Below are 11,521 nucleotides of genomic sequence, written 5' to 3' on the forward strand. Positions count from 1 at the left end.
TGTCAAAAGAAAAGAAAGAAAAAACAGGTATAAAAGACAGACAAGTGTTATAACAAAAACAACCTTGATTGAAAGTCGAAACAATAATAACGTTTTGAAATTTAAAATTGTAATTCATAACTTGAAGATTTGGTGCAAGACTAAGATCAATATTTCATATTTATTAACTATAATCTGAATATATATATATTTTCAAAAATAAAATAAGTAAACATTACTTTTGAAAAAATTCTAAAATTTCAAATCTTGCACCCAACTCGTCGGGAGCAATATGAGCTAGAAAACTCGAGTCTGCTCAACAATCATGAGGAGGATAGAAATTTGAAAAGTTGGGAAAAGCAGAGTAAGTTCAAGCTAGAAATGAGCATTACATTTGAAATAATTAATATATAGTTTTTCACACTAAATTATAAAATCCTTTAAAAGAAAAAGAAAAAAGAACTAGGGATCATCAACTTTACAAGATATTCTTCTAGATGTACTGTCAAAATCTAAGAAAATAATTGAGGTGTTATCTTTCGTTCGCTGTGTTCTAGCCTCATTCAACAAAACATTCGCAATCTTCTCTGCCAAATTCTCCTTCTCCGACTCTGCCATCAACTCTTTCTCCCTCTCCTGACCACCACACCCCAATTGTTAGTGAGATTCGACATTTATCCCATAAAAAAAACCGAGTAAAAACTAGCAAGAACCTGTTATTGTGTTATTAGACAATACCTGAGCAACTAACTGGATTGCCTTCTTAGCAGTAACAACATCCCAGAACCCATCGCTGCAATCGGTGCACACAAGTGGGATCCATATTTCAACAAAATCACGAGTAAATTTTGCCAATAAAAAATTATACAAGCAAGCAAGCATGTCATTATTGTAGTTTCAGTGATGATGGATCAATATCATACGAGCTAAGAAGAGAAAAGTAGATAAAATAATCTGTTTTGATCAAAATTGACCGGAAACAAGTCGCAATATGTTCTAGCATGCAAAACTATAATCAAGTTTTGATAGAATCACCTAGCCAGCAGTGCAAATGCCCCACTTGTTTGATTGATATGCACAGGTTCACTTATAAAAGGCTCGGAGCTAAAGCGTGAATCTTGCTGCTTCACAAACTTGTCTCCAAGCATCCTTGCGAGGTTCAAACCTGAAAAAAGTGGTCAATTACTCGATATGTACCTTCTTTTGGCTATGTCACCAAGTCTTGTTTCCTAATGTCATGACCAGATACAGAAATTTGAACGTACCACATAGACGTGTCTCCCCATCTCTTAATGGCTCCCCCATTCCTTCCATTCGAAGTCTTTCAGAATAACTACTTATTTTATGGTCTTCTGTCATCTTAATCTGCTTACCTCCAACACTGTACCATTAAAATTGAATTTGGTAGTAAGTACAGCAAAATCACCAATATGCCCATAAATTTCATTTTAAATAATAGAGAACAGAATTTTTAAAAATATATATTATATGAAAGAACAGAAAATGGGGAGAAAATTCTGCAGGAGGTAGGACAACGACAGCAATATGCAGGATGGCACTACAACAGGCAAGCATTGCATTCACACTACAGTGTCATTATCCATATTGCTTGGGCACTTTATTTTTCTTCAAGTACTCATGTCCAGTGACCGTGTTCAATGTATATTTGGTACTAGTACGAAGATATGATCTCCCAAGAACCCTCTAAATACATGAAAGAACTTCAAAAAATTGAACAAATGCAGATACATACTGGTATCTGGGATTGACACCCGAATACAAGTAACATAGATGATTATAACAAGTACTTCAAATATCAAGTAATGTTTCGATGAATTAAAGACTTAAGATACACCAATTAGCATAAGTAGCTTCTGACAGATGCCAATAGATTTCTTTATGGATTGCTTACAGCAATTTAGCCCATATTTTAACTTGCAAATTACAACATTACCTAAGATTAACAGAAATCTTCTTAAATGATTATGAATAGGACATATTCAAGACTCCAAGTGATGGACTTTGATCATAAATACCATTATAACCCTAGAAATCCTACAACTTGCAACAATAAGAATTGAAACACTTACTTCATAAGACATGCTGAATCCCCAACATTTGCACATTGTGCATAGAAATTTTCGTCAGCATCAGCCCAAACAAGAAGAACCGTTGCAGTACAGCCCTGCAAGGAATTAATATTATGATATGCAAACTATCATATTCAATGAAGGTGGATGAAAGAGATTCAGTCCTTCAGAACAAGCCATTATATTATCATGAATGCCAAAAGGACATGAAAGTCGACGGAAAAAAGTGAAATAGTCTTAATAAGAATATGACTCAACAAGAATGGTAGTAATAGCACATCTACAAATTATAAAAGGAACAGCAGAAATACAGTACACAATGGATGCTAAAGGGGCAAATGCATTCCAGAGCTCTATGAGAGATTTACAAACTAAACAATGAAAATGTCTATAGGAGTACAAGAAAAAGAAGAAAAAGCAGGTGAGGTAAAAACCTCATAATAGTTATTCATGCTCGCTTCTGCTCGAAGGAATGCGTCTTTAAGAACATCTGAGGCATCATGCTGTGACAAAACCCTCTCTCTTATAAGAGAATCCGATAAAATGGTAGCAAGCATCTCAGGCAGAATCCTGGAGATCAGATTCTTAAAACTTCAGTAAATAGTTAAGTCAAAATCAAGCATATCAGCTAAAATGAGCAGAATTGCTAAGTTTGTTTGTCAAATCAGAAGCCTTAAATCTTTAACTGAAGGCTTCATGGTACAAGAATAATGCAAATCAGCCCTTCAATGTGATAATTGCTAGATTGAAGAAAAAGGAACTAAGAACAATGTTTCCTCTTTTAATGTGTGTATATGTAAATATAGCCAAAGAGAACAACAGAAAACAGAATCTACTAATATGATGACCAAATCCATTTTATGCCACGATAATCCTCCATCTGTTTGCCACATGAATTCATACACAAAAGTGGAGAGAAAGCCAGAGAAAAAAAGGAGATAAGTAAAGCAACACGAAACTTCTCTCATTTCCATTAAATTTATAAGCCTCCAACAATCCCCTTCAGAACTATAAAAAGGTCATACCAAATGCACAAAGCTTCCCCGCTATAAGCAGGGTTTAAGGAAGGTCTTGACATACACAACCTTTCCCCCATTTATACAGAGAGACTGCTTCCAGGGTTTGAATCCATGACCAAGGGGAAAGCAACTAGATTAGTAGACAGACAATGGCAATGACCTTACCCCAATATGGTATTTAATAAATCTTCCTTGCCTTTCTAATATGTATTCCACTTCGTTTTTCACTATATTCCAAGTTTCCACTATTCAGTAAATACTCTAGCACCACATGCAATATTGACCAGCCAAGACCATAAAAAACTTGACTGTCAATCAAGACAATAATTAGGTTTTGCTTGTTAGGAAGGATAGGAAGGGGTAAAAAGGAAAAATTTGTTAATCCAATGGTTAAGCTAATTGTTTAATGATTTTTCCATCCTTCTTTCTATCCTGGCCTACCAAGCAAAGCCTAAGTCAGCATTTATCATACCAGAAGCTCATGAAAATCCAACTATCTGAATATAAACAAACATAACAGAAACATGGATTCGAAAACTGAAAAGATGCATAATACTTTGAGACAAGCTTTGAAGACAAGATATAGTCTAGAAAGCACGATTAGCGTATGCATGGGAAACAAAAAGTGTATCTAATAATTAATCATAAGATGAAAAGTCTACAAGTCAACCACAAACCCTGCCAAAGAAGCACACTAAAAGATGTAATAGGAATACTAACTTGCTCGCAGATTTAGCAGCCTCAACACCACCATGCCCATCACAGATACCAAACACTCCAAACTGCAATGTCAGCAAAAATATAAGATTCATCGCATTTGATACAAGGATAAAAACATCAGGTAAAAGCACTAAAACATGAAAACCTGATCAATTCCGGGAAGAGGCCATTGATAATAGCAAACATCTTCCATGGGAAGTTTCTTTCCCCCTCGACGCAACGACATAGGGTCCGAAATCATACCAACTCCAAAAGGTACCATGCACTCATTTTGGGATAAAATATGAACCTGTCACAAAAGACAACAGGCAATCAATAAAACATTGCCATGGATTACAAGCTGATATGCACATTGTACAATCAGAAATGAGTAAATAAGAGAAAACACTTCACAACAATGGTCTATCAGAAAACAAAAGTAAGTTACATAACAACCGTGTCTATAATCCTAACTATATGGAATTTTTTCTTATGGAAGCAGTCTATCAACTGTTAACTGAAGGTGCAACATTAATGTTCAGTTCTTCAATATACCTCAGAAGTCTTGAAAGATAGTTATGAAGACAAGTAAACAAGAGTTCCGGAGAACAAATAAATGATATTGGACAAATAAAAAAGCTCAAAAATTATGTACTTCTAGAATGTCACAAGTGCATGTGGCTTGCAGCATATGAAAATTTCTTAAAAGGTATTTTATATCAATAGGATGATCCTGACAGTAAAAATATACAAAAGATGAGTAAGATACCAGTTCTAAACTCATGGTCTCAGATTATTACAACCTTATGAAATTGCTGAAATAAGAAAATGAACAAAAATGCAAATAATTCAATTTCCTGGAGAAGTGAATAATGAAAAGCTTTTGTTCGTGCAAACATTCAATACTTAATAACATAATAAATTATATCTAGAAAGTTTTAAATTTTCAGAAGCAAAAAATACCAGGAAAAAAAAAGAAAAAGCATATAGACTTACTTGTATGTTTGAGGTTGTGCCAAGTGTTATTGTGTCTCCACTTGCAAGTTCCATTGGATGGCCCCATTGCCTACTTCCAGAATCAGGATGATTAATTGGTTGAGAATTCAGTAGCGTTCCATTGAGACTACCCATATCTACCAGCTCCCATTTCAGTTTCTGCAAGAATTTATGAAATTCGAAACAATTAATACACCACACATATAGCATGCACCAACTGCAAACTAATGTCATACAACTTGGGAGAAGTTTACATTTGAATTCCAAGTTATCATTGCATGCTTTCCGGAAACCTCTGCATCCTTCAATAATAAATCACTCGGAGAAACTCTCCCTAGGGTCAACGGCAACCTTGAAGGGTTTGTTGACTGTACAGAACAGCGAATTCCACGAGAAGGACCAGAGACAACCTCAAGAGAGAGGCAACTTCCTGTACTTCTAAAAGAAAGATATAATTACATGCTTTCCACATTCAATCTATTGAAAGAAAGCAATACATTAATCTCTTTATAGAAGTGAGAGGAAACAGAAATTACGCTGATCACTGATAACTTTGGGCACAAACTCTTGTATACTGTTTTCATTTTGATTTTCAGGCCTACCAAGTTTTAGCGCTTCAATTAGGTGCTCTGTCGCCAATGGGCGCTTTAGCGTCTGACCAACCAAAAGATCCTCTGAAGGATCAGATATTTCTAGAACCAAGCTATCACCTGTACAAGGTAAATCATTAGTATTGGAAATGATTTACTAAGCAGAACAGTTAAAACATAATTATAAGAGCAAAACAATAAAAGATGGAAGCAAATGGTTAATACCCTGAGCCAAATGGTGAGACGCAGGGGGGAGCCGCTGTTTGTGAACAAGTCCCTTATTACGAGGTGAGCGCAAAAGAGCTTCACTTTGGTAACATGCACCCTCTAAGTCATAATTTCTTGTCAAATCATTGCTTTGATCTTGACTGTGATTGACATCATCTGATACTAGAGGCCTCTCGACGTCTTCAACCTAGAAATCCATGTCAAATGTCAAATGAAAGAGGACCACAAGAGATTCAAACAGAAAGAAAGCTCCAAAAGTTTCCAAGTATTTCCCTTTATTAAATGGAAAGAATATATATATATGAACAAATGCTATGACAATGTTTTGCATTTAGATAGACAAATACATGAAGGGTTTTAAAGAAAGATCCCAACTCTTTCTTCCATCACATGCATTTAAATCATATGGATTGAGAGGATAAATGATAAAGGAAGAGAAACAGTGAGTAATCATCTAAAAATAAATTTTAATTTTAATATAGTTGTTTGGAGATAAGGTAGATGACGTGAATAGGAAGATGAAATAATTATACGATATTGAGATTGTTCTTCCACATTTTGAACGAGTCTGTATGTTTAGAATATCAGTCTATTTGTCGGTGTCATTGACTTCCAAATTTGTAACTTACAAAGAGATTGTAAAAGTAAGCTATATGATAATTTATAAATGAAGGCTCTTCTACTCTCAAATTTTTCCAAGTAAGGAAAGAAATCAACCAAGTTTTTGATGAAGAGCCCTAGACTACAACAATGGATACATACTTATATATTTCTAAAATCAGTAGCTTCATAAAGTGTTTCTTGGATACGACACTCATTGCCATCTATTCTCAGCAGATATGGGTTAAGTGATCAATCATTGTAGACTGACTCAGAATAGATGCCACTAATCTCCAAAAGATTTCCTAGCATATTAAATCAGCTAAACTACATGGCATATCAGATTTAAATCTACCCGCAATCAACTTTTGATCCACTGGAAAATCAGTTACTCCTCTAGCATCAATAGAAATTTACCGACACCGTAGAAGAATACCAAAAATAAATAAATTAAATGCATCACTCCACTTTCACGAATCAAGAAAATTCGCACAGCATTTCCTAAGATTTCAGCAAACAAAAAGCTGAACTACAGAATACTCTACTGTCTATTCAAAACATTACCAATTACCACCAAAATGAAAAATTCCTAATTGAACTCGCGGCATTGATTCATTGCACAAATAAAGAGCTAATAAACGGATCAACCTAAAGTTCTGCAATTAAATCAAAATAGAAAAAATATATATATAAAATAAAGCTCCTAATTACGAAAAATTAATAATAAAAAAATAGAAATCGAGCTCCACCTAAGCTGAAACAGCAATGATCCGCGATCAGGAACATAGAATCAAACCTAAACCAATGAGTCATAAACTAGATTTTTGCTGTTATAAAAAAAGGAAACCCTGGTTGGTCAAACGACAGATCAGATTTTGATGGTGTTACCTTGATGGAGCGAGAACGAGAAGAGAAAGAGAAAAGGGAGAAGGAGAAGAAACGCCATGGTTTGAAGGCGAAGAGAATGAGGATAATGATAAGGATCAACATAAGGAGGAGAGTGAAAACGACAATGCTTTGTAGCATCGCCATAGTCGTTCAGCGTCCTCTCGTCTCTCTCCTCTCACACTACGATTTCAGATTCGGCTCTGCTTCGCGAGAACCTCGCTTTGAATTGGTCGCTCACCATTTTCCCCCAATTTTTTCATTTTCTTTTCTATTTGCCATTTCTTTTCCTCAACGTATCTATTAAATTCTTTTGTATTATTATTATTATTATTATTATTATTATTATTACTGGGGGGATTTTCTTAGTGACTTGCTGGTGCATGCCACGTGGTATGCATGCATGAATATTTTAATACCCAAAACCTGAATTTAGATTTACTCATTGAAATTAAGAAAAAAATCTTTAATTAATTAAATACAAGTTGAATAGAAGAAACTGCACATGCCTGTCTATTAAAAATTACTTATGTATAATGCCAATCATTTTCTCTACTCTTAACATACTTTCCACTTCACTCAAACATTGAATTCCACTAAATTCATCTTACAATTTAATTTCTATCATATTTTTATTGTTTAGTTTATTACCAAAAACAATGTAAAAAAATTACCTTGAATTTGCAACATAAAAATATATTCAGGGTGAAGCTAGAAATATTTTTTAGGAGTGCTGAAATTAAAATTTAATTTTAATACGGTATATCTTTATAATTTTTAAAAATTAAATTAAAATTTTATTATTTTAAGATATCAAAATGCGATTGTATCTTTACTAATTTTAAATTTTGTAAAAGACTTAAATAAAAAATTATTTTAAGAGAAACTGGTCCCTATCAAACCTAAAATACATCACTGATTATATGTATTATGTTGATTATATATGGCCAAAAAAACCTTATTGACTCAACTTGGAAAAGACAATATTTTCTGAAAACAAAAGTTATTTAATTATCTTTAAATAATTTCTCTTTTTATTTTCTTTTCTAGCCAGACTTCTTTTTAATTTGATAATGTAATGAGTGTTTGTTAATTGAGTAATACTTAATCTTTAAGTAAAATCAATAATTTTCTTGCTTTTAATGATCATTTACAACCTTTTATACTACAAAAGATTAATCTTAAGTAAAGGTTTTCACCTTTCATCTTAATATTTCTACTTCTGTTGGTTTTCTACTATTGGTGTCTGTAAGTATCAAAACAATAATTAAAGCAAAGGTACTTATGATAAAAAAAATATAAGCATCCCATGAATTTAAGAATATATAAAAATTTATAAAATAAAATTATTAATATGTTAAATTTTGCATAAATATATAATAGATAAACACAATTACTCATATGATATTAATATATGAATTATATATTTAAATTAATAAGCGTTAAGTATAATGGTAAAATATATTGTATTTTCAAATAAAGAGTAAAGTTTAAACCTTGAAAATAATAATATTAAAACTAATAATCACGAACTTTAAATATAATTATATGACAAAAATAAAAATTAAAAGGAAATTTGTGTAAAACCTATGAAATGAGTTTGGGGTATGGTTTTCATTAAATGGCAAGTAAAATTATTGTTTTTTTATGGATTTTTGTTTGGCATAAAAGCAAAGATTCTTTTAAGTTTCAATTTTCTATATATGCTATGAAGCTAAGCAATCATTGGTAAGAAAAATCAATGGTGTTGGGTGGAGAGCGAGTGAAAGTAGGTTTAGGTGACAAGTTTTTGAGTATAATTCCAATTTACTTTATTTATGGAATTATTTTTATAAAATGCAATATTCAAATCCAACAACCCTTTATTTTCATGACTAAGGCTAAAAAAAATTAAAATTTAGTTCAATTCGAGTTTTATTGAATTCAATTTAAGTTTGATTTTAATAATAGTTGATTGGTTGAAAATAAATTAAAAATTAAAAAGAATTATAGTAATTTGAATCTAATCTAATCTTATTTTAATTTTAATTTTTATAATAAAAATAAAAATATTTCTGAAAAGAATTTAAAATACTTATAAAAAGACCTTTTAAAAGAAGATGGACTGAATTCATCCAAATGGATGGAACTTGGTTCAATCTATTTGTTTTGTTTTTAAATCAGAATAATACATATTAACTACATATTTTTTTCAAAATTAAACTAAACCATTATCAGAGTGCAATTTTAAAAATCATAATCAAAAGCTTAAATCAAAATTAGTTTTGAAAAATTAAAATTACAATAACAAAAGAAGCGAGGTATTTAAGTCTTTTAGTTTTAATAAATAAAAATCAATTTTATATTTTTAAATTTAATTTAAAAATAATAAAATAAAATACTCTCTCCTTTTTTCATGTATTTTTATAAATAATGGTATATATTTTTATTAATTTATCAACTGATGAATAATATCAAAGAGGATTTTGAACCGATTAACCCATGAATCAATATGAACTAATTAAACCAGTTGAATCGAATTGTTTAATTTTTAATAGTTTTTAGTTAGATTAGTTGAATCGATCAGGCCGACAAGCCAGTGGCCTAATCGATTAAGCGTTTAAGCATTATTATTACAATAATTAAGATGATGTAACTTTGAACGTGTTTAAGCGTGTATTATCTTTCAATTTATTCCATATATATAGAGATGTTACACACCAATTGATATAGATATCTGAGAATAATTAAATTAATATTCGCTAGAAAAACAGAATGAAAAATTGAATTTGAATTCAATTTGTCTTTAAGTTATTATCAAAATTTTCAATGAAGAAGGAATTATAATAATAATAATAATAATAATAATAATAATAATAATAATCCATCAAATAAAAAATTATATACCTGCTTGTTCTCCATGATGTCCTGGCGAAAATATTCGAGTGAAAGTAAGAAAATCTTTGTTGATTTGTTCAGAAGTAAAATGCAAAAAACAGAAAATGATTTTCTAATAATTTTGAAGGGTAATTTCCACGCATGCTTCAATTACTCTTTTATAATGATTTTTTATTTACTTAACAGGTGAAAAAGTGGACCACGTAAATGGTAAATATTAGTAATATCTTATTGGCCAATTTATGCTATTAGACCCTGTACTTTTAGTAAGTTGTGGATTTAGTACTTGTACTTTATTTTAGTCATTTTAATCCTTGTACTTTTAGAATTTTAAATTAGTCCAAATTAAATGGAAACTATTAATTTCATTAAGTTAAGTTCTATTTCTTTTTAAAAATTTGATGTCTCAAATATATTATTGCATGTGTAATACCATATCACTTACCATCTCTACTTTATTACTCACAAAAAAATTAGTTACTAGATTTAATGACAGTGGTTTACAATAAGACTAAACTTTCTAAATCCAAAAAATATAACAACTAAGAATGATCTAGTTGGAAAACATAAACTAAATCTCGACTTTACGTATAATACATGACTAATAATAGACTTTAACCGAACAAATTTAATAGTTTTAAAAATACACAACTTATACAAAGTAAATGGTCTATTAGCACAATTTGACCAACGTTATTCTAATTTTTATCTTATTTGTATGGAATATTTATATTTAATACATATTTGATAACGTTAGTATTTTATTACACTATTAACAAAATATTTTAACTCCACAAAAAGTTTGGCACATGCTCTCTTATTTAATTCTTGAATTAGTAACTTTTACAAGGATACTTATTTTATACATTGTCATTGGAATATAAAACCCTACAAACAAATTTTGAATGTTGTCATACGTTTTTATAAAATTAAAAATAACAAAAGAAATTTACATATAATAGTATCTTAAACCCACTTGTGTAATTTTTATTTTATTTTATTAGTAATATACTCCACTAATAATATACCAAATAAAATTTCTATGAAATAGAGTCAATATTTAATATGAGTGAAATATTTTAATTTTATAAGTAGGATTTAAATATGATCACGTGTTTTTTTTTATTTTTGAGTTTTTAGTAAATGAGACTTATTATTTTTATAATTTTATTTATAAATTTAATTTTTTAATAAAAGCGTAGCAAATAATTTTCCTATATGATAAAATTAATATTTGGTATTCTTGAATGTTCCTATTTCATTAAAAAATTCCGAATAACATATCACTCATATTTTACTTTTACCATTACCTGTGGGTCCACATTTTACCAGAAAATAAAACGTAACGGAAAAGTAAAAAAAAAAAGGAAAAGAAACCGTACTGTGAGCACCATGATGCATTACCATATATATCAACTGATTTATATGGTAATGTATCAGTGTATGTGATTTTATTACCAAAAATAGAGTAGTTAATTTACGTATTTGATTTTATTCCCATATATGATTAGTTAATTAACTATTTTTAATTATTAGCATTTATTGGTATGGAGTTATT

General features: G+C 30.4%; 1 protein-coding gene across 2 annotated transcripts; it reads right to left on the minus strand.

Annotated features, from left to right (window-relative positions):
- Positions 1 to 344: 344 nt before the first annotated feature.
- Positions 345 to 10,077, minus strand: LOC108457309 (protein phosphatase 2C 70). 2 transcript variants are annotated; one of them, XM_053019078.1, is made up of 13 exons: positions 9,973 to 10,077; positions 5,599 to 5,788; positions 5,320 to 5,493; positions 5,038 to 5,213; positions 4,784 to 4,942; positions 3,954 to 4,097; positions 3,809 to 3,870; positions 2,504 to 2,639; positions 2,070 to 2,164; positions 1,245 to 1,360; positions 1,015 to 1,144; positions 718 to 772; positions 345 to 615 (listed from the first exon to the last, which is right to left on the minus strand). In XM_053019078.1, the coding sequence occupies exons 1-13, from the start codon at positions 9,985 to 9,987 to the stop codon at positions 442 to 444; spliced, it is 1,626 nt and encodes a 541-aa protein (XP_052875038.1). In that variant the 5' UTR covers positions 9,988 to 10,077; the 3' UTR covers positions 345 to 441. The 2 variants fall into 2 exon arrangements, with proteins under 2 accessions (XP_052875038.1, XP_017611785.1); XM_017756296.2 differs by lacking the exon at positions 9,973 to 10,077 and adding an exon at positions 7,090 to 7,413.
- Between the last annotated feature and the right edge of the window lie 1,444 nt (positions 10,078 to 11,521).

This window comes from Gossypium arboreum, chromosome 9, assembly GCF_025698485.1.
Source record: "Gossypium arboreum isolate Shixiya-1 chromosome 9, ASM2569848v2, whole genome shotgun sequence".
NCBI classification, from domain to species: domain Eukaryota; kingdom Viridiplantae; phylum Streptophyta; class Magnoliopsida; order Malvales; family Malvaceae; genus Gossypium; species Gossypium arboreum.